The sequence below is a fragment of the Salvelinus fontinalis genome, chromosome 3 (genome assembly GCF_029448725.1).
Source record: "Salvelinus fontinalis isolate EN_2023a chromosome 3, ASM2944872v1, whole genome shotgun sequence".
NCBI classification, from domain to species: domain Eukaryota; kingdom Metazoa; phylum Chordata; class Actinopteri; order Salmoniformes; family Salmonidae; genus Salvelinus; species Salvelinus fontinalis.
Genome location: NC_074667.1, coordinates 50,185,448 through 50,208,724, shown reverse-complemented (window position 1 = coordinate 50,208,724; position 23,277 = coordinate 50,185,448). Strand labels below are relative to the sequence as shown.

The 23,277-nt window shown below is 41.0% G+C and overlaps 1 protein-coding gene across 3 annotated transcripts; it reads left to right on the top strand.

Moving 5' to 3' along the window:
* The first annotated feature begins 3,089 nt into the window (after positions 1-3,089).
* On the top strand, positions 3,090-21,950 carry LOC129851049 (GATA-binding factor 2-like). Of its 3 annotated transcripts, none has more exons than XM_055917223.1 (6): positions 3,090-3,949; positions 11,412-11,878; positions 12,868-13,440; positions 16,343-16,488; positions 20,006-20,131; positions 20,877-21,950. In XM_055917223.1, exons 2-6 carry the CDS (start codon positions 11,653-11,655, stop codon positions 21,174-21,176), a joined length of 1,371 nt encoding a protein of 456 aa, XP_055773198.1. In that variant the 5' UTR covers positions 3,090-3,949; positions 11,412-11,652; the 3' UTR covers positions 21,177-21,950. The 3 variants fall into 3 exon arrangements, with proteins under 3 accessions (XP_055773198.1, XP_055773201.1, XP_055773197.1); XM_055917226.1 differs by lacking the exon at positions 3,090-3,949 and adding an exon at positions 10,994-11,113; XM_055917222.1 differs by lacking the exon at positions 3,090-3,949 and having other exon boundaries at positions 10,994-11,878.
* Positions 21,951-23,277: the final 1,327 nt, after the last annotated feature.

Genomic DNA, 23,277 nt, shown 5'->3' with positions numbered 1-23,277 from the left:
TAATTGTAAGTCCCACCTAGCCATCTTAAAACTAATGCACTAACTGTAAGTCCCACCTAGCCATCCTAAAACGAATGCACTAACTAAGTCCCACCTAGCCATCTTAAAGCGAATGCACTAACTGTAAGTCCCACCTAGCTATCTTAAAACAATGCACTAATTGTAAGTCCCATCTAGCCATCCTAAAACGAATGCACTAACTAAGTCCCACCTAGCCATCTTAAAACTAATGCACTAACTGTAAGTCCCACCTAGCTATCTTAAAACGAATGCACTAATTGTAAGTCCCACCTAGCCATCTTAAAACTAATGCACTAACTGAAAGTCCCACCTAGCCATCTTAAAACTAATGCACTAACTGTAAGTCCCACCTAGCTATCTTAAAACTAATGCACTAACTGTAAGTCCCACCTAGCCATCTTAAAACTAATGCACTAACTGTAAGTCACTCTGGATACGAGCGTCTTCTAAATGACTAAAATGTAAAAATGTATATTGAAGTGAATAGTATTGCCATTGCTAATACTATGATTAATCAACATATGCATTATTATTATTGTAGTTATTATTTAGCCTAAGCTACAATTGTTACAGTATTATGTTATTATTTATTGCATTGTTATGTATGTTCATTCATAGTGTCATTATCAATTGTTATTATGTTCCATTGTGTTTCAAATGTCAGCGTTTATAGTTTAAGTTATAGTGAGCTATTCAGTATAGAAATGCATTTCTGAAAACGAATAGGCTACAAGGCTACATCCGACGCAAAGAAATAACGTTTTTTTTGTTTTGTTTTTTACCACTACCAATGTAGAGACAACAACTGAGGAGACAGGATTAATCAGGCAGATAACCATCATATCACTTCACCGTGATATATGTTTAATATAGGGTGATATGTAAAATGTGTGAACCAAAGGCCTACCTAATATTGGCTCTAACACGGGAGCGGGTAAAACGTGTAAATATTTCGCATTCCATGTGTCTGTATGTCTCTATCAACCTGCGGGATCTCCCCCCCACAAATGATGCATTAGATGCATTGAATGTATTTGTTGTGCGCGTTTGAAAAGGCGGCGATAATCTGGGAGTGAGAGATAAGGAACACCAATTTATTCAGCGGCACTTTGGACCCTGCTTTCAGCCTCGGTCGGTGCTGACACCCCGAGCAGTTTGCTGATAACGATTAGGCCATTTATTATCTTCACAGAGAACAAAGATTGCCTAGCACCGATGAAATATTAGCCTACCCCTGGTAATAATCAGAAGAAGAAGGGCCTTGGCATCTAATGTAGCATGCATTTATAAATAATAACGTTCCAGCCAAGCACCATACAGACACCTACAAAAACCTTGCTGCAGAACATGTTGAAAATTATAAGAAACATACAGAAATAAATGCAGCGAATGCATTTTCATGTGATTATGTTATTATGATAACCCTATGATAAAGATTATTAGGCTATTCAATTATTGTAAAGCCAATAATTATTATTAAGCTATAATTCAGCCTATTATTTGTATTATTATTAAGTCATTCACCTTGAACTATAACGTTTGTATTATTGTCATTAGGCTCACCTCAAGACAATTTGCTTCAAAATGTTAGAAGCTATAGGTGTCAAACTGTAGCCTAAAGGCTAGATTCGGGTGGACAGTATGACATGTCGTATTTTCTATTTAAAAAAACATGAGGTGAGCAGCTACATCAATGTATGGGTTATATATATTTTAGTCTTTTTTTCCCTTTTTTTTTCAATAGTTGCAAATAGGAATGGGAGCTCGGTGCTGATAAGCTTTTATCGCTCGCTCAAATCAGGAGGCAGCTCTTTCCGCTGGACGGATCACAAGGCTTGCGGTGCTCGTACTTTTATTGATCTGTAAATAATTAGCATTCTAATTGGGTTAATGCTATGAGCATGTTACGAAATTCTTAATTTAGCTTAACCAGTTTTTTGTCAAGTGATGATATTCTACGGTATTGTAGCCTAAATATACGAAAAGATCAATACACATAAAGAGCTATTTGTGATGAGTGTTTGATTATAACTATTAACATTAACTGGTATGATCATAACCATTGTTGTTGATTTTGGTGCAACTTTTAGTAAAATAAAGAACTGTCGCTTTTGGGGTGGGATACTGTGAAAATAATGGTTCGTTGCCGTTCTCATTTCTCTCATATGTCTGCTCCAAGTTCTCAAATATTGAGTGCATTTTCATTTTTGTGCTTTAACTTCTACTTTGGATAATGGGATAACAACATCATGGACCGGGGTCGAGTCTGCATTTCAAGGACGGTAAAGGCTAGTTACTGGATGCAAGTAGGCCTAAGCCAATAATGCACTCTCCAATTTCAACAAGATATGCTGTCTTCAATTGTGCGCCATCATTGAATTTGATGTTATATTACAACAATGTTATTTGAAGAAAAATGTAGGCCTAAATGCACAATACAGGCTGTTTAAAATGTGTTTCTCTGGGCGTATATGCACGGATTGTTGTAAAGCGTCCAGTTGGGAGAGTTGACATAGCGCCATCTCAAGACAACTGTCTTCATTTTTCGGCTTCTCTTCTTTTTTTGGTAAAATGATTTAACCTATCATAAACCAGACGATTCTTATCAGTTTATTCTATTTTGAAAATTAAACTTATGTCAAGTCAGTGTGTAAATTCTGTCTGTTTTTTTTTCATTCAAGGCCCTATGCATGAGCCAAAACAGATCGGTCTTTGATAAATTTTGCATAAATGCAAAGCATTGAAATGAATGCAATTAATTATGTCAGAGTTTACTTTTTTTGTTTCTATTGATGCAAGCTTGGTTTTCTCCTCTTTTTGTGTGTGTCTACTCTAGGGGACACGAGCCCGGGATGCAGCAGTCCTTGCACCCTTGCACCTGCCTGGCTTCAGAGGCAGTGCACGAGCCCAGGTCGCGTGCAGGAGATTTTGAGGCTTTGCATGTTTTAAAAGTTGGTGTTAATGTGTGGGACAGAGTAAAAAGACGATGGGAGGAGGGAGGGTCGGTCATGGGGTATACCGTATTTTAATCCAAATTGGCGAAGGAATTCATTACACCGGATTGCTCTAGGCCAATTACTATTGTGCATGTAGATTTATGTAGCTTGCTTCATCATAGCCCAACAACCCACGATAGCTCAATAGGTAGGCTAATATAATCACAATTTGTTTTTTCATAGATTAGATTCTTTTGAAGATATATTGCCTCGCCATAGCGCTAAACTAGGCCTACTTTATATGACTTTTATTACAGTTCAAAATAACCTGATTGGGAAGATGTTACACCGTCAAGTGGATTGGATGAGTGATATTAACCTTCCACTCTCACATTGATTCCATAAGGAACTGTTCTGCTTAGTGATTATGAAGTGAAACTGTAGGCCGGATAAACCTTATGACTAAAATGTTTTTAAGAATGAACACTAGATACCCTCCTCCACAATCCATATCAAAATGGCCAAAGCCAGGATCCGGAATACAAGATCGAGACTGGTTGACGCACCGACCGACATCGTTACGTTGCTCCAGCCCCTATATGTCTATGAAATTCTTTCTCGTTTTCAGTGGAGAGAAAGGGGGAGTGCAGAGATAGAAAAAGTGAAAGGGTTGAAAGGGAGAGAGAGAGGTCGCTAAACTGCTTGCCAGTTGACAGAACTCTTGGGAAAGAGCGACATAACTTCTACAGCAGCATCACCAACAATCGCGATTGATTTTTAGGCAAGTCTTCCACCTTCATCACTGTGCGCATAACAGGGAAACGTGCTAGAACTACGCGGTGTCAGGCAAGCGAAACGGAGACCCGGTTATACAAGACTGAGTCTCTCATTATTCCTCTCCCAGACAGAGCAGGACCGAGTCAGTTTGTGTCCATCTAGTCTGTGCATCGCGAAGAACAGGGATCAGCCACTACATATGCAACCATCAAGTGGTAAGAGCTATTCAATATTTACTTAGGGTATTGTGGTAAATGGAATTATTTAGGATATGTGATCCTTGCAATCTTGTTACTGGTTGGGGTGCATATTTCAATAATAGTTGCCCATCAACTGAAATACAATATGTGAGAGAGTAGGCTATCCAAGCTTTATGCCAGTCAAAGATAATGAATGTGCCTATGTATCATTTAAAATATACTACATTGTAGGCCGCAGAGAGCCATGGCACGGCACTCGGAATGACACGGAGTAGTTAGAATGTGAGAAGAACAACATGAAATAGAAGCCATCACAATAATGACAACAATAGACTACAATTGGAATGTATTTTATGCAAACAGTTTCTCATGTGTTTATCATATAGTTTACCATTCAGAACAATTCGTTACGCAGTTACAGCAGTAGCCTATCTAATCCAATTGTGCGATTATGTGCTGTTTGCATTTCTCTGTCAGATCTATAATTACGACTATCAAACAAGTTTTCCTGGTTTTCTAAACAATATTTTTTTATTAGACTAAATAGACCTCAAATAAAATAGTTGAAAAAATGCATTGACACTGTATAGGCTACTATGCCTACAGCTAGCTCCTTTGAGCATTAGTTATTAGGCCTACTGTTTTTCGTAAATATTATGCTATATAGACTAGGAACATAACACAATGTGATACTTCGAACATGAAGGCATCTGGTAGAGCTAACATAGTCCTCCCGAGTCCCCCAAAAATACCTGCCGCGTCAAATGAGCAGAAGAAGAGCATCGATTATAATTTGTCCAGATTAAATTCTTAATGGTTTAACAGTGTTATTTATTACATGGTTATTGCGAGTATCCGTTTTTGAATGAACTGACTTAGTGTGATCTGATTTTCTGTACTAGATGTTCATTAAGTATTTAATAGTTCATAATTTAAAATGTGAAAATTGCCTTGGCCTCGGGATGTTCTTATGGAATTATGCAGATCCAGATAGGCTAACCAATCAAGGGTGTGAGATCAACATTGGCGTTATATTGACATATGACGATGTATCCACTAATCACCTGTGCTTTCAACCGCATTAACTCCAGTAAACCCCTTGAATCACAAGAAAGGGTAAAAACGTCATGATCTCAGCGCTCGAATAGAAACAGGGGCGGGACTGTTGTCTCGAGCAGGCATATTTATTGCCCCCGTGAGACTGGGATCATTTAATAAAAATGACGCTTTTACTCGAAACTCAACATGTGGCCCCTTACGGTTGGTTACCTATCACCCATCAGTCCCTCACATGCCAAAGAGTTAAGCATCCCTGTTATGTGTCTGTTTGTGTGTGTCTTGTGATCAACTTCATATAAATCAAAAGTATCACTTACACCTAATCTAAATAAACGACTCTCAAATTATGTCAAGGCTACCAGTGAGATACAGGAAGCCAACATATACAGAAGTCCATCCATTAATGGGCCGTTATACTATGGGGTATCCTTAGAACATAGTAGCTAGATTCGCCTACTCCGAAAATAGTAGTTTGACTTCTCCAAAATTCAGCTGCACCTCAGTGTAATTTATTCAAATAAAACATATACCAACTTCAAAGTAAATGGATGCAGTTTAATGTGAGGGTGAAAAGGCATAGCTTTCACATCTCGTTCTGTGTTCCCATGCACTTCCACTAGGATGGGCTGGGTGTTGGGTGCTTGTGTTTCTATAGCCCTTAGTGCCCTGGCTCGATCTAATTACCCATGAGTAAAGGACAATAATGCTTCAGCTGGTTTGTGTCATTCTCCTCTCCCCAGCTCTGCTTATCTTCACAAACCCCTCTGTGGCTCTCACTACCACCCTACCATCCCAGCCCCCACCCCGCTGGAAAATGATAGATGACCAGGAGCATGGGGAAGAAACAGGTTGAGAAAGGCAAGCTCATTTCATAACAGCACCTGTTAATTATTTGAATTCTCTCTGTAACTCATACACTTACTCTTGTTCAGTAATAACAACCTGACCTTAGCAATGGTGGTAGGGTATATCTTCAGCATGCTTTGAAGCTGCCCGCTGCACAGATTCAACCCTACAGCAGAAAATAAAAAATAAACTAGGAATTTACATGGTTTTGCTACTATTGTATTGTCTTTCATAACCATGCCTGTGTTTGCTATGTAAAGATAGCCAATGAACATTTCTTAGGAATAAAGGCTTTCCCTCAGCTATAGGTACCCTTGCTTACCTCCAAGGGTTCTACCGCTCTAGTAGTATCCCCTGTGAGACAATTCTGCTATGTCCTTGAGAGAGGACCCCCCCCCCCCCAACCCAAACCCATCATCCCATTCTTTGTTCCAGCACAGATACAAATGGGATTAATGAAGGTATAAATTACAGAGGAGTAAATCCTGTTGAGTAATCAATTTGGAAAACAAGAAAAACAACAATGGAGAAGCTTGCTTGCTGGGCCTGACCCACCCAGTCCCAGCCAGACAGCACAAAGCTGAGAGGAGCACAGCACTGAGGACAGACAACAACACAGACAGACAGCAGGGGTGAATTACAAACAGCATGCATTTGGGTGAAGTTGTTGTAAAATGATAGGTTTTTCTTGCTAGGATCACTATTTAGGGTTTGGTCAAGACGTAAATCAAGAATAATTCATATTTGAAATTTGAGTTGGTACATGACTATTAAATTGATGCATCATAGTTTGGAGAGATCTATTGTGTCTATGCTTATTTTATTTATTTTTTAATTTTAAAGCAGTTGGCATGAAGTCCTGCACTTTTTTCAATGGAATATCTGTAGGGAATATTTATATTGTACTTTAGACCTAGCTAAGTACCATAGAAAACATTTTTTGAAATGTATGTAATTAGACCAGCTCAATGAATCGACAGACAGTTGCACATTATATATAAAAAACTATTTATTAAGACAAATCTCCTCACTGCTACACCTGTCATTTTCTGTAGCTATATACAGTGGGGCAAAAAAGTATTTAGTCAGCCACCAATTGTGCAAGTTCTCCCACTTAAAAAGATGAGAGAGGCCTGTAATTTTCATCATAGGTACACTTCAACTATGACAGACAAAATGAGAAAAAAAGATCCAGAAAATCACATTGTAGGATTTTTAATGAATTTATTTGCAAATTATGGTGGAAAATAAGTATTTGGTCTATAACAAAAGTTTATCTCAATACTTTGTTATATACCCTTTGTTGGCAATGACAGAGGTCAAACGTTTTCTGTAAGTCTTCACAAGGTTTTCACACACTGTTGCTGTTATTTTGGCCCATTCCTCCATGCAGATCTCCTCTAGAGCAGTGATGTTTTGGGGCTGTTGCTGGGCAACACGGACTTTCAACTCCCTCCAAAGATTTTTTATGGGGTTGAGATCTGGAGACTGGCTAGGCCACTCCAGGACCTTGAAATGCTTCTTACGAAGCCACTCCTTCGTTGCCCGGGCGGTGTGTTTGGGATCATTGTCATGCTGAAAGACCCAGCCACGTTTCATCTTCAATGCCCTTGCTGATGGAAGGAGGTTTTCACTCAAAATCTCACAATACATGGCCCCATTCATTCTTTCCTTCAAACGGATCAGTCGTCCTGGTCCCTTTGCAGAAAAACAGCCCCAAAGCATGATGTTTCCACCCCCATGCTTCACAGTAGGTATGGTGTTCTTTGGATGCAACTCAGCATTCTTTGTCCTCCAAACACGACGAGTTGAGTTTTTACCAAAAAGTTATATTTTGGTTTCATCTGACCATATGACATTCTCCCAATCTTCTTCTGGATCATTCAAATGCTCTCTAGCAAACTTCAGACGGGCCTGGACATGTACTGGTTTAAGCAGGGGGACACGTCTGGCACTGCAGGATTTGAGTCCCTGGCGGCGTAGTGTGTTACTGATGGTAGGCTTTATTACTTTGGTCCCAGCTCTCTGCAGGTCATTCACTAGGTCCCCCCGTGTGGTTCTGGGAGTTTTGCTCACCGTTCTTGTGATCATTTTGACCCCACGGGGTGAGATCTTGCGTGGAGCCCCAGATCGAGGGAGATTATCAGTGGTCTTGTATGTCTTCCATTTCCTAATAATTGCTCCCACAGTTGATTTCTTCAAAACAAGCTGCTTACCTATTGCAGATTCAGTCTTCCCAGCCTGGTGCAGGTCTACAATTTTGTTTCTGGTGTCCTTTGACAGCTCTTTGGTCTTGGCCATAGTGGAGTTTGGAGTGTGACTGTTTGAGGTTGGGGACAGGTGTCTTCTATACTGATAACAAGTTTAAACAAGTGCCATTAATACAGGTAACGAGTGGAGGACAGAGGAGCCTCTTAAAGAAGAAGTTACAGGTCTGTGAGAGGCAGAAATCTTGCTTGTTTGTAGGTGACCAAATACTTATTTTCCACCATAATTTGCAAATAAATTAATAAAAAATCCTACAATGTGATTTTCTGGATTTCTTTTCTCATTTTGTCTGTCATAGTTGAAGTGTACCTATGATGAAAATTACAGGCCTCTCTCATCTTTTTAAGTGGGAGAACTTGCACAATTGGTGGCTGACTAAATACTTTTTTGCCCCACTGTAATTGGGGAGACCCCTGGGTGTGTTATGACCCCCACATATGCTAATTTGCTGATTTTAGGATTTGACGCACAGAGAGCTGAGCTCATCATGTCATGTCCCCTGGCCAGTGCCAATGACTGAATGTCAAGCCACACACACACCATTCAGACATGCTCATATCGAAGCCCAAACTGCGCAAATGCCCTTGCTCTAACATTGCGTTAAACATTCGTGCATCCCTTTTTTCACAGGTTGAGTAGAATGCATGTAATTACTTCACATAAGCTTGGCCAAAACATCACTGTATTTCTATCAGAATAAGTAAAACTTGGTCCTCGTTGATCTCGAGGCTTTTTTGGAACGATTATAAAGTTCATGCGCTGGTATTTTTTCCCCTTTTCTGTGATGCTGTGACGTCAAGTCGCGGCGTCAGAGAGGCGGCCAGTCTGTGCCCCGAGCTCCCTCCAATTATTGCCTGTCAATCACGCACGCACGCACTCTTTATTTCAAAAGCCACAATAAAACAATTCATTTTTAATATTCAATATCGTTAAAGCATGGCACGAAATGCCAAATTTTTACCATAGTGGGTAAGCCAGTGTGTCTCGACTGACAAGTTCAACCTGAATGCTTTGCCTTTGGAACAGGTAGGTCCTACATGGCATGTCCATGTAGTTTGTAGCTACAGTTTTTCATCACATTATAATAAAATGCCATTATACTTGTAAGCCTACATATTATGAGTCTCCGATGCTCAGTTGGTAGCCTATTATTGAGTAGGCGTTTGCTTACCTAAGGCACGAGGATGTCTAATCTATACTTTAGTTAATCACATATATACATAGACATTAGTCTTTGGGTAGGCTATGCAAATGAGGCAATTATAGGACAAAGCCTACCTGGTTATATTTATTTTTATGTAACCTTTATTTAACTAGGCAAGTAAGTTAAGAACAAATTATTATTTACAATGATGGCCTACCAAAAGGCAAAAGGCTTCCTGCGGGGATGGGGGCCTGGGATTAAAAAAACAAAATAAATACAGGAAAAAACACACATCACAACAAGAGAGACAACACTACATAAAGAGAGACCTAAGACAACAACATAGCAAGGCAGCAACACATGACAACACAGCATGGTAGCAACACAGCATAACAACAGCATGTTAGCAACACAACATGGTAGAAGCACAAAACATGGTACAAACATTATTGGGCACAGACAACAGCACAAAGGTCAAGAAGGTAGAGACGACAATACATCAAACAAAGCAGCCACAACTGTCTGTAAAAGTGTCCATGATTGAGTCTTTGAATGAAGAGATTGAGATAAAACTGTCCAGTTTGAGTGTTTGTTGCAGCTCGTTCCAGTCGCTAGCTGCAGCGAACTGAACTCAGTCTTTCTGCCTGACTTGGTTAAGCCAGCTTGTTTTAGCCCACGATGAGATTGTAAACAAGAATTAACAAAGTGCCGCTAATGGTCACCAGTTGGTTTTACGCAAGTGAGGCCTGACGCCCTGTCTGCACCACCAAGTGAGAAAAAGGCGCTATTACCATGCCATTACCATACCATGTTTGATCGCCCTATTTCTGAGACGAAACCAGTGTTTTCACAAGAAGAATGTCGTGACTACTAATTAAAGACAATTAGGCGTTCACAACAACGGCCCCACTTTCGAGGTCATAAAACGCCTCCAACCATATTAATCCCAGAGGTGCTGAAAGTTGTATTTATTTGCATTGCAGTCTCATGTGAAAACTCACACTTGTAATGGTTGTTGTTCTACGTAACATTTACATGATTGGCATATATAATATTTGTAAAGTTTGTCCAACCTGCCGATGCAGTTCCCCGGGGCATATGCGTAAAACAAGGCATTATGCTAAAACCAACCACTTTATTCATGAAGACAGAATAATAACCAACAGAGTGCTTAACCAAAATACCCATAATTATGTTATGATGTCTGATAGCATTTATATTAGCCCACTAAACCTGTAGATTAGAAAATCTAATCTAATTGAATTAGCCAATTCAAAATAGTATTGGCATACACTTCAAATGTAAGCTTATAGTATTATGATGCGTTCTCTAAACGTGGTACAGGCAAGGCTACGCGACAACAGTCTAAATTGCGTTTTCCAGATAATGTAATTGACTGCTCTAGAACTTGGTAGGTTTACATTTTATAGTTACAATTTGCCTCCATCTTGGCTGTCCACTTCTTGAATGTTGGTAGAAGAAGACCTTATCAGAGGCCAATTGCTCATTTTGTGAGCTTCACGAGAGAGAAAAAGACCCCCAAGAAATTACAACGCTGATTGATATGTCTTTTAGTTTTTTGGTCCGGAGCATTACTGTTTCGACAGCAGAATGGAAATTGAAAGAGCTGGGATACATGAGCCAATTGTAGCTATACTGATCTGTGGTTGGCTTACAGGAGGTCATTGCTAACCGGTGACTCCGCCCCGGCTCGCTTGATATTGAATTTACTGGCGCCAGTCGCATCAGTACAGCCACATTTCATTAATGAGCGTGCGCCCGGGTACCTCACGGATCAAGCCTTTCAGAGATTAAAATGTGTTTGAACAGCTGATCGTAGTTATAGATCAAACTTTCACCAGGTATATTCAGCAAAAAAAAAATTTTACGGAATAAGATTGGATGCAAAAAACAGAAACTTGCAGCAATGTTTTTTTTTACTATTTAAAAAAAAGTATACATGACGGAAGCTGTTTGTAAAAGGGCTTCAGTGGTAGACTAGTCTATCTATACAATCAATGTTCCTCGGAGGACTGAACATATATGGATAACAACAATCTCTTATCTTTTGCATACATCCCCGAAGGAGTTCTACAAAATGGGCTGGCACCACCTTGTGTATTAAATTAGAGCATTTTGTTTTGTTTCATTTCATTGCAGGTGTCAGTAAGAGCCAAGACGGATCAAAGTTTCTATATCTGAAGCAAATAAACTATAAGGAGAGTGTGCAGAAAACCCATATCACAACTGCATCACTACGTCCATCTTTTTCTCCACACTTCGGGACTGTTTAAAAGTGCTTGATCCAGGAGAAGGACCACGGAAAGATCATTTATATTTTGAGTAAAGTAGGCTACGGCGTTTTGGTTATATCTTGGATAAGGAGATCGACGACTTAGTTATGGAAGTCGCAGCTGATCAATCTCGGTGGATGGCGCATCACCACGCGGTGTTGAATGGGCAGCACCTGGACTCGCATCACCACAGCCTGACCCACAACTACATGGAGCCCATGGCCCCACTTTTGCCCCCAGACGAGGTGGACGTGTTTTTGAACCACTTGGACTCTCAGGGGAACCCCTACTATGCCAACTCCCGGGCTAGGGTTACATACAGCCAGACACATGGTAAGACGCGCTCAGCCTTGTGACTAAACTGTATTTGTGTTCTAGTCAAGTCTGCTTTAAAGCTGTAGGTAATTGTGAGTGTGCGAGTTACAATACGATTACATGTTTCCTTCAACCCAGCCTGTTGCTTTCAAACTCATTGATGGTAGGCCTATATTATTGCCATAAATGGTTAGGTGTGATGCGCAAAGCCCTTTGACACAGAAAAACGACGCCGGACCAGTTAAAAGTCATAACAGTCCCTTATGGGACTTTTATTTCATTTATTTAATCCTATGACATTTTGTTATTTTTTTTCCTTCAACGCGTAAGCCTATATGTGAATTCAATTACTCTAACACATCTATGTCCATAAGCGTGTAGCCTAGGCTTATATGTATCTGACATACGGCATGGAATCATAAAATGAGAATTTCTAGCAATAAATAGCAAGAGGAAAGGGAAGTATGTCATTTAGCCCCTCTCTGTTGGGTCAGGGGTTTCTAGAAAAGTAGAGAGAGAGGCACTTCCGGATATAATATAAAAAGCGCAAAATTGCTAATAACATTCTTTAGCCCAAGTTCTGGAACTTGAGCGACGACCAGGCGATGGCCATAGGCAAATAGCAGTTCAATCAAGGCCTCTACAAAGGTCCGATTTTCTCCTCGTGGATTTTTTTTCTTCTCAGTTAGGCCTACATACTTTCGGCAATAAGCATGAACATTTAAATTAGTAAATATGTTGTATAGACTATGGCACGGGGCTGTTGTAGCCTAATTATTGTTTTAGCTTTGGCTGGTGATTGTAAAATGACGTGGGTTTTAAGTTAGTGCCCTGTAGGCTACTTGATTAACTTTTACACTGTGAAAATGATAACTCGATGTCGAGTTTAAATAGTTTGGAGTTTACATCAACAGGTGAAGAGACAGCACTTTTACGATTGGTCCAGAGAACTGGACCAATCGCTTTCGATTAGTAAAAATTCATAATAGCATATTTCTTATTTCCAGCTCGCCTTGGGAGTCAGGTTTGCCGGCCACACCTCATCCACAGCCCTGGCATTCCGTGGCTGGACAGCGGGAAGGCGGCCATCTCTGCTGCCCACCACCATAACGCATGGGCAGTCAGCCATTTCAGCAAGCCCGGACTGCATCCTGCTAGCACCGGCTACCCTTGCAGTAGTAGCTCCAGTTCTGCTCCCGTGTCTTCCCTCACCCCTGCGTCCCACTCCAGTCCGCACCATCTCTACAGTTTCCCTCCTACGCCTCCCAAAGACGTGTCCCCGGACCCCGGCCCTACTTCTCCAAACTCCAACTCTGCGAGAATGGACGAAAAGGAGTCCATAAAGTACCAAGTGTCACTCGCAGACGGAATGAAAATGGAGGGTTGCAGTCCTTTGCGCAACAGCCTGGCTTCGATGAGTGCCCAAACTCCCGCAACGCACCTCCCTATCCCGACCTACCCATACTCTCTACCAACACCACACGAGTACGGCGGCAGCCTTTTTCACCCCGGTAGCCTGCTGGGCGGATCTTCATCCAGCTTTACGCCGAAGTGTAAAAGCAAAGCCCGGTCATGCTCAGGTGAGTTTCATAACTCTATTCCAAAAGTTACCCTGTGCCTAAAGAGTTTGGTATAATTATGTAAGTTTTAAGATACCAATATCTGGGCCTGCATGTTTAACGATATAAACTCGGCCTATAGTTTGTCAAAACGCGTTGGAAGTGCATCGATTTCTGTCAGGGCACATACAACAATTAACATACTTTAGATTGATTTTACTTGTAGGGCTATAAATGTTTTTTTTTAAACCTTGAAATAGATTGGGTGGTCCGGTATGTGTTTCGCTGTCAAACGGTTGGTTGCTGTAATAGTTTATTATGGTTATTTTTACCTGCAGCGTTTCTTTCTCCTCCTCAAACCTGTTCCAGCGACTCGTATCTATGTTCCATCGCATTCGTCACCACTTGTAAACACCATCCACTTTAAAGGGTCACTTAATGGGAATCTAACATGAAACGACTAATGGGAATCTAACATGAAACGACTAATCAGGGTCACCGATTTCAAACGCAAATATTCAGGACCAGCTTGAACATGATTACACGTTTTGGAGTCGAGGCAAAGAGATGATAGCCTAAAGTCAACAGTCACCAAAATAGAAATAGGGAATTCAACGTGAAAATGTATTTTCTCGTTGATTATTTGGCTTATAGTAGGATATAGTATTTTTAAGAGGCTGCTGAATATAATAATATTTCAGTACACAATTTAATAAGGCTTAGCTATTGTGCATGTTCTTGCTACTATTTTTAACCATATTCAAAGTTGACGTTTTTATGTTTATCTGATTTAGATGCTGAACATATATCCCACCAATGTCCTTGTTTGGCAGAAGTGTTCGCTTCCAGTTGTTTTCTTTTAGAGTAGTTCTTTATTACACTCAAAATGCAGGAGTCACGACGCTCTGGCTCCTACCATATCCTGTAGCCTATACTTCTGAGTGAACAAATCACGACCTCCACCCCTGCCCATTGCTTGCCCCAATACTAACAAAGCACCGTCGGGATGCGCCGTCACAGGCGACAGAGCCCTGCTGTTTGTGTTTTTAAGCATGGCCTTGGCCCAGTGCGCTGTGATGGTGAGAAGGAATACAGCCCAGGGTTAGGGTGGCCTACTCTAGTTGAGAGGATGATTATAACACTAGTAGTAATGACCACATCAATCACAACAAAGTCATAATACGATATTTATAATTGATAATAACGATATTATGATATTGTAATAATAGCTGTTACTCATATAAAAGTTTAGGATCTGCCAAAGAGCACCTCACCTTCAGAGAAATTAATACAAATACTAGATAATGAATTAGATAGTTAATCAAGCCATCACATGTGCTCATAGGGAGACATTTATTATTGCATTTGCTCAGACTAATTATGTTGTGGCCCTGGTGTCCAAAAATATGTTGAGTGTGGAATCTCTCTTAACAGTTCATTAGTGTATAGAGATATTAGCAACAGCTGTCTTCATTTAGATGATCACCAGAGCTCAAAGTGCTATTATCTGATGGATGCGTAGTAGTTCAATACTTTGTCGATGGTAGATTGGTTATACAAATATTTTATTTCAAACACTTCACAAATGTTTTAAGGGGATTATTTAATGCAAGAAAAGCCTACTGTTATGTGAGTTACTCTCCAAAATCAGTAACTTTAAGGCCTGCCATTAGCTACTCTTATCTGTCAGTCCCATCTGATATAGCGGTGATTGATTGATGTATGAAATGCCACAATGACATTTCAGCAGTCAGCACATACCTTAAGACAGTGTTGCTTCCTGTTTAAATAACCTAAAAACAGCCCTCTCCGCTCACCTACCTACCTCTTCTCTCGAAAGGCAATAGCCTCACACTCTCTATACTCTTGGCCAGTGCGATCTCAGTGTTCTCTCCCTGTGGAACCTCCCCAAATTACACAACAATTCAACAGCTTTAGCATTTGTGGAGCTGGAAGGTGATGTTGTATTGATACTGGTGCCTCTGCTGGACTAGGAGAGAGAGAGTCAAACACTCAGAATACACTTCAAAGTGAACATTGCCATTGTCCAGAGCAGATCCCTCTCTCGGGTTTTGGTGGGACTGTGGGTGTCGCTGACATTATAATAAGACATGATGCACCAGCAACCTCCCATTTGACTGAGCCTGTGCATTAAACAAAGTGAAACTGAGAGGAGAGAGAGTGAACGCCCATTTGTTCTCTGCAGCTGAAGATGTAGAAGTGGGTGAAAAGGCTTGAGCACTTAATACTACAGAGGAGGAAAACACAATCAGGGTCACCACTAAATGGGTCACAGTTGCTGTCAGGTACACAAACCTAACAATGAAAACATTTAGTAAACAAATTTAAAGGGCACGAGTAAAGGGAAAAAGAGAAACCGGGCTGATATAAAGTGATACTGAGCTATATTATGGGAATCTATTTGGTTGAGACCACAGTGTGGTCAGGCCCACATTTAATACTACCACAAGCAGCACACACTTCTGTTTCCTATCATGTGTGCCTGCTAAGATGATGAATTATGTAGCTCTAATTTGATGGTGTCTCACATTCACCTGTTTGGACACCTTTGGACACGTTCTGGCTGTCTCTGGGCTTCCTAACATGGATCACTTTACATACAGGTGTCTGTATCCATGGAGATTCGCCCTGAACCAAGCTGTACAAATGACAGTCATATGGATTGTCCTTGGCTGGTACACCTGCACACTGAGACACTGTCCTCGCGCGCGGGGGGGGGACTTCATATTACACTACTAATGAAAAGTGGCTCCAATAGGCTCATTAGTACCTGTGTGTCCTCCTTGGACCTGACGACTATTGTCTTTAATGTGAATCTGTTACAGTTTAGCTTTTGATGGAGTGTGAACTTTTTAATTATATAAATTTCCCTTTGTCTTCCCTCCACTTGAATTCTGCTCAGAGGGGCGCGAGTGCGTCAATTGCGGTGCCACCTCAACCCCCCTGTGGCGGCGGGATGGGACAGGCCACTACCTGTGCAACGCTTGCGGCCTGTACCACAAGATGAATGGCCAGAACAGACCTCTCATCAAGCCCAAACGCAGACTGGTGAGTCCCGTCTCTCTCCTGTCTACCCCTCCACATCTGAGAAAGGGGGCCCAAATAGAGCATGAAGCAGATACCGCCAGGACAATTCCAGGAAAGTTCTATTTTCCCTATGATCTTCCTGGAATTGTTTGTCCCTCTCACCCCCTGGTGATCCCCTACACCGCCTGTTACAATACTGCTACTATTGCCATTGTTACTGCTATTATTATTGCTGGTACTTTTGATACTGTCACTGATACCAATACCCATGCTGCTTTAGTTATCACCACACTGGAGTGAGTGAAAAACAGTGCACACACACAAACACTTTGTCCAGTGTTCTGCACAGGCATTTAGGAGCAAGGAGTATTCCAAGCCCTGTTATTTTTAATGCACATACACTTTTATAGATATTGTTTGTCTCGGACCAAAGTATTATTATACGTTTAATGTTCAATATTATTAACCATGATGCGTTGTTTAGTTATCATTACAAGTTATTTAAAACAAATATATATATTGGTTCCTGCTTATTTTGAAATTGTTTTATTTCTTTCATTTTGTATTCAGACCTCTGATTAGGAATTATAACTTTGATTCTATAGGATAGCCTTACTCCGTGGTGTAGTGGGGCCAAGAGGAGTGGGTATGCCCTAATTTTGCAAAATAAAATGTACAAAGGCCTGCCCTGTGTGAAATATTTTATGAGTTACATTGATATGTACTCTGAATGACCTAAAATGATAATTACCATGTTGGTCTTTCATAGTCAAGTAGGCTAATAGTAGGCCACATGAGATTGATCAATGCAAAAAATCATTAGCATCACTATATTTTTCCTGTTCCTTAGATGTTTGAAACCTGGACGTTTTACTTGGTATTATGAGGCATGTCTTACCTTGCTTCAAAGTAGCCAAGACAAAATTCAACCATAGAAATGTTGATAGAAATATTTAATGAACACATCCTCATGCGCTCTCACGTTCTATCAGTTTTCAAATGAACTTTCTTTTATTTTCTAGCAGCCAAAGGCATTATCCTAGTCATTTTAGCAACCAATGATAGTTGTTCCATCTTTAGATCTCCCCCTTTCTACATTTTTTATGTGCTATGCAAATTTCATTTTCAACATTTGCATGTAGCCTCCACTACATCACTAATTTGGCATTTTCAGTCCTACCATCTCAAACTTTAAAAATATATTAAAGTTTCCCAAAAGTAAATTGTGAGAAGTAGTTGAGGCTAATTTCAATGACAGTCCAAGGCGCAATCCAACTCCTAACTTTTGGGTAGCTCAAAAGAAATGTAGGCTAAGCATACGCAGTAGATTTAGGGCTCTACTCAATTCATATGGAAGTTCAGCATTACAAGTTACAGCTAGATTGAAATTTAAAGGCAGTGTTCCCTCCCTTAGCAGAGACTGCATTTATGGTAAATCTGCATTTAAACACAATCTGTAAAGGTTCAGCAATACAGACTGAACAGAGGCCGTAGATTGATCTAATCTTTAAATTAGTTAGTTCAATTTTACAAGAAAATTGTTTTACTTTATTTTGCTTCTATAACGACTTTTTCTAGCTTCTGTTTTCCTCAGCTGAACAGGTTCATGAATCATGATCAGTAGGCGTTTTACTCGCCACATCTCGTTTATGTAGGACTATAGGCTTAATCTGAATAGTTTTGTTCTGATTAGACATTCAATTTATTTCACAGAATTAAATCATATGCTACTATAGGCCTACATAATATAAATGTTTCAATCAATAGCTTATACCTTAATATCTAATTAAATCTGTACTTAGACAGGTATACTTACACTTATACTCATCCAGTCATGCAGTGCCAAAGACACATTAGCTGGATAACCTAATTGTAGCCCAATTCACTCGTGTTTTTAATGTATGTGTGTAGCCTAACCCATGTGGTTGCCTTGAAATCAATAATTCAAAATGTTCAACAAATTGAAATGGTTGTTTTCTTTACCATTGCTATCTTCCATTGAGCTAAATGTCATGGGATGGGGAGCATGGTGAATAGGGTGGGATTATGTTTTGAATATCTTTTGAAAAACTGTCTTTCTGAAATACATTGTTTCTTACTGTATTAGCAACATTGTCAGCATTAGTGGGACAAGTATAACTCATTTTAGCGCAGCTTGGTGTAAATAAACCTTCTGCAATTTTCTCCTTGGCTGCGCGCCTCTGCCTAGTTCTTCCGATGAGAAGTCCATTACATTTTCCATGGGTCGGTCTGTGGTCGCAGCTTTGCATTTTCAGCTCAAGTGTTTTCAGAGTTCAGTTCAAAGGGCATCCAGTTGTTTCCTATCCGGATATCTGCCCGGGCCCGATAAGGAAGCCAGGTTCCCCGGTGTTTCCGCCTTCAACAAACCCCGCTGCATTTTCAGGCCAGACTTTGACATATACTGTAAAGCGATTATCACAGCACTGTAGGAACCAGTTATGTGTGTGTGGAGAGAGAACGTGAGGGGGGGTTAGGGATCGGAAAATAAATGGATTGTTTGTCATGCTGGGTTAGCAGTGGCACAAGCTTTATGCGTCGGAATGCGAAGTGTTTTTTGTTGTCGTTTTTCTCTTTCTCTTTTTTTACATTCCGTGCGTCGCCAACGTTGTTTTTATTGGGGATGTTTTGAATGAACAACTATGATATGATAAAACCTTAAATTAATGAAAAGAAAAACACACATGTAGCATCATGGCTGTATAGTTATTGTATTCTGAGTTTAAATGTTTCTTATTATGTGTGAAGAATTTATCTGTAATGGACACAAAGCGCATTGGAAGACAGGGCTCTGGTATTGTAGACGTCTTAGTCCGGATCGTTTGATTCTCTGGATCAAGGGAGAATCATGCAAAAAGACGGCATAAATTATTAATGTGCCCTATCTAATTTTTTAATTAAATGAAATATGACAGCAGTAATTGGTAAAAGATAGAAACAACGCATTTAACTAGAAACAGCTTTTGCAGCATTGCACAAATTGAAAAATTGAATTAAGCTTGTATAGATCACAGAATATATTCAATTAAATCAATACAGATGTGACTCCCTTTAAGCAATTTCATGAGTCTAACTGGCGCTGTCTTTGATGTTATTTGTGGATGTAGCCCTGAGAGGAGGTTGGTTGGAGAATAGCCTACACAGCAACACAAAGTCATATTACTCATCACCCTAAAAGATACATGGGAAGATATTTACCGAAGAGAATGCTTTATTCTGTTGTTCAATGCGTGATACTAGCTGATATGGGTAGATCTGGTGGAACATTACAGTAGGCTTTTAAAACGAGTGGTTTTAAGTTCTAAACTCAGAAATGTCCTATAAATTCCAAATTAACATTTGAAATGTAGCCGCCTTTGGCTGTGCCTAAATGGTCACGGTAGTTAATTTCAATAATCGTATTCATGTCATGTTCACTTTCCTCGTTGACCTCTGTTGCCTAATACAATGATGAAATCAGCTAACATTTGAATGACTTTATTCATAATGTATTAACATTATGCGTTTTTCTCCTCCTCAGTCCGCTGCGAGACGAGCTGGCACCTGCTGCGCTAACTGTCAGACCACCACCACCACCCTTTGGAGGCGCAACGGCAATGGTGACCCGGTGTGCAATGCCTGCGGGCTCTACTACAAACTGCACAACGTAAGTAGCCTGACCGCTTACATAGAAACTGGGGGGTGAGCTGGTCAAGTAGGCGGACAGCTTGTATCGATTGAGGAGCCGGGGAGAAAGAGGCTGGGGATGCAAAGTCTGCTTTTCCTGTCAAGCAGAACCCGCCAGTCGTTTTTCTTTTTATTAATCCATCTTTGTTTCAATGGGGGGGTGTTTCAATGGGGGGTGTTACTCCCAGGAGAGGCTGGAGGGTGGGACTGTCATTCAGGGTAAAGGCGTCAGTTATATTGATGCCAACTTGTCTGAGAGTAGCCCTTTCAGGTTCAGCGTGGCTTCCAGTCCTCATGTGTTCATGTTCAGTGAGAGGATTCTATTTAATTTTAAAGACAAAAGTGGAAAAATGCTCATGCCTTTTAATGTGGCTTGATTATCCAATGTCTGTTAAATCTGTTCCACAATAGTTATGGCACATCAGAATTTTTTCTCATGTTTATTAAAAAGGCAATATGTTTTCCATCATAGTTGTTTAGATTTTTCTAAATGATCCACAATTACGAACGAAGCTTGACAAAGTTGAATATAAAAGCATTGAGAGTGCAAGAAAATGTCCAATGACTAAATCATTTAGTTCTGGACAGTTTTTTAAAACAAGAAACATGTATTTGACATGATATTGAAACCCACAAAATACCAATATGAAGCCTACTCCAATAGCCTACTCCAGGCTTGTCTGGCTTCTCCTAGGCTAACATCCGTCCTCCCTGGCTCTCCACAGGTCAACAGGCCAATGACCATGAAGAAGGAGGGCATCCAGACACGCAACCGCAAAATGTCCAGCAAGTCCAAGAGGGGCAAGCGGTCCGGAGATGGCTACGATGAGCTGTCCAAATGCATGCATGACAGGTCTTCTCCCTTCGGGGGTGGCCCCGGCCTGGCTGGACACATGACGCACATGGGCCACCTTCCCCCCTTCAGCCACTCCGGACACATGCTGCCAACTCCCATGCCCATCCACCACCCCTCCTTCAGCCATCCCCACCACTCAGGTCGGTCGCCGGCCTGGGCTGAGCACTGAAGCCTCCTGAAGCCCCTGCATCAGGCCTTGCCACCACCACCACCACCCCTCCAACCCTATCACCACCACTACTGTAGGACCACATAAAGAGGACTGCGTCTGTTTTTAGAAGGGTAATAGTAATGGGGATCAACTGTCAGTAGGACATTGTTTTGCCTGGCCTCATTGAGAGATTGATGAAGAGGAAACGTGACTGAAGGTAGAAAGAAAGTGAGAGGGTAAAGAGGAATGTGGGCATGCTAAGTTGCTCCCTTCAAGTGTGTGGAAGACGAAGACGCATGGGTGCGAATGGGGACTTTCATGGTTCTTTTGCCTTTTTTCTACTAAGTCACTTTGGTACCCCTCCCCTCCCACCCTATCAGAGAAGAGATAGGGGAACCACTGCTTTCCCCGCTTAACCCCCCCCCCCCCCCCACACTGACTGGCTGCTGTGGACAGACTGTTGATACCGTAGGAATAAAAGACTTTCTGGCCCAGCCTCCCCACACATGTACACACACACAAACACCACAGACCCCTCATCCCTCACATGCTGGAATACACACCACCCACCTGGTCTCCTATTTTTAACAGATTTTATTGAAAAAATAAGCAAGCAAACAGAACAACTATTGTTGTTATAATTGCTGTTATAATTATTGTTATGATAATTTATTTTCACTCTTTTTGCTTCAGAAAACATGACTTATCTTAGACGAGACATTGTTCCTGAGCTGTACGTGTTTATAATTTTTCCATCTCACAACATTAAGGAAATAAAGTTTGAATAATAAATGATGAGTCCTTGAAAATGATTATTGAAATGTATACATTTCTCCGTCTCTCAGTGTCTCTTTCAGTCTCTCTCTTTCCCCATCTCTCTTTCTTATACACATTTAAAATTGCCTTAAAGGAAAATTCCATACAAAAACTATCTTTGGTATTTGTTTCATTAATCCATTGTTGACATAGTCCCAAAATGTTTTGCATGTCAGAAATCAAGTTCTCAAGATAAATATCAAAATACCAAAACGCAACTGCTATATTTCTGTATTTATAAAATTAAATACAGCAAATTGAAAACTTGATTGCTGACATACAAAATATTTTTGAACTATCAACAATGGACTAACAAAACAAATACCAAAATATATTTGTTAAGAGGTCTTGATTCCAGCTCTATTTCTAAGTGATATCAGATGTAATGAAGCCAGCTTTATGTTCCCCAAAGTGTGGAAATGGTTTTATTGGGCTCCTCGCCTGAGTGATGTGTTGCTGTTTATAGAAGGCCTCTTTGTGGAGCTCTGGCCCCAGGGTGCACCACTGTGACCCAGACAGCAGGCTCCAAACCCAGGGTGAGCACAGGGTGCCCACGTCACACACGCACACAGTCACACACTAGTCTTTCCTGACGCGCACACATGTTCTTCTACACAAATACACATTTATATTTGATTCCTCCCTTATTTCCATTCCTTGTGTCCCTCTCCCCTGCCTCTCCCAGAATGCACCTCTCTGGGCCGTGGTGCGTTGATTAGAGTGAGAGGAAGGACAGCAGGTCTTTAGTGGGAGAGAAAAGAGGAAGGAAAGGCAATCAGGCGACCCGTGAGCAAACACGCGGGGGGGCTGTTTGGACCCCTCACAGACAGATGTGCTCGCAGCTGAGGACTGCAGGAAATTCTCTCTCTCTCTCTCTCTCGGCAACGATGAATGGAGAGAGATCCTTGATGAAAACCTGCTCCAGAGCTCTCAAGACCTCAGACTGGGGCGAAGGTTCGCCTTTCAACAGGGCAACGACCCAAAGCACCCAGCCAACACAATGCAAGAGTGGCTTCAGGACAAGTCTCTGAATGTCTTTGAAAGGCCCAGGCAGAGCCTGGACTTAAACCTGATCGAACATCTCTGGAGAGACCTGTAAATAGCTGTGCAGCAACACTCCCCATCCAACCTGACAGAGCTTGAGAGGATCTGCAAAGAAGAATGGGAGAAACTCCCCAAATACAGGTGTGCCAAGCTTTTGTAGCATCATACCCAAAAAGACTCTAGGCTGTAATCGCTGCCAAAGGTGCTTCAACAAAGTACAGAGTAGAGGGTCTGAATACTTATGTAATTAGCAAACATT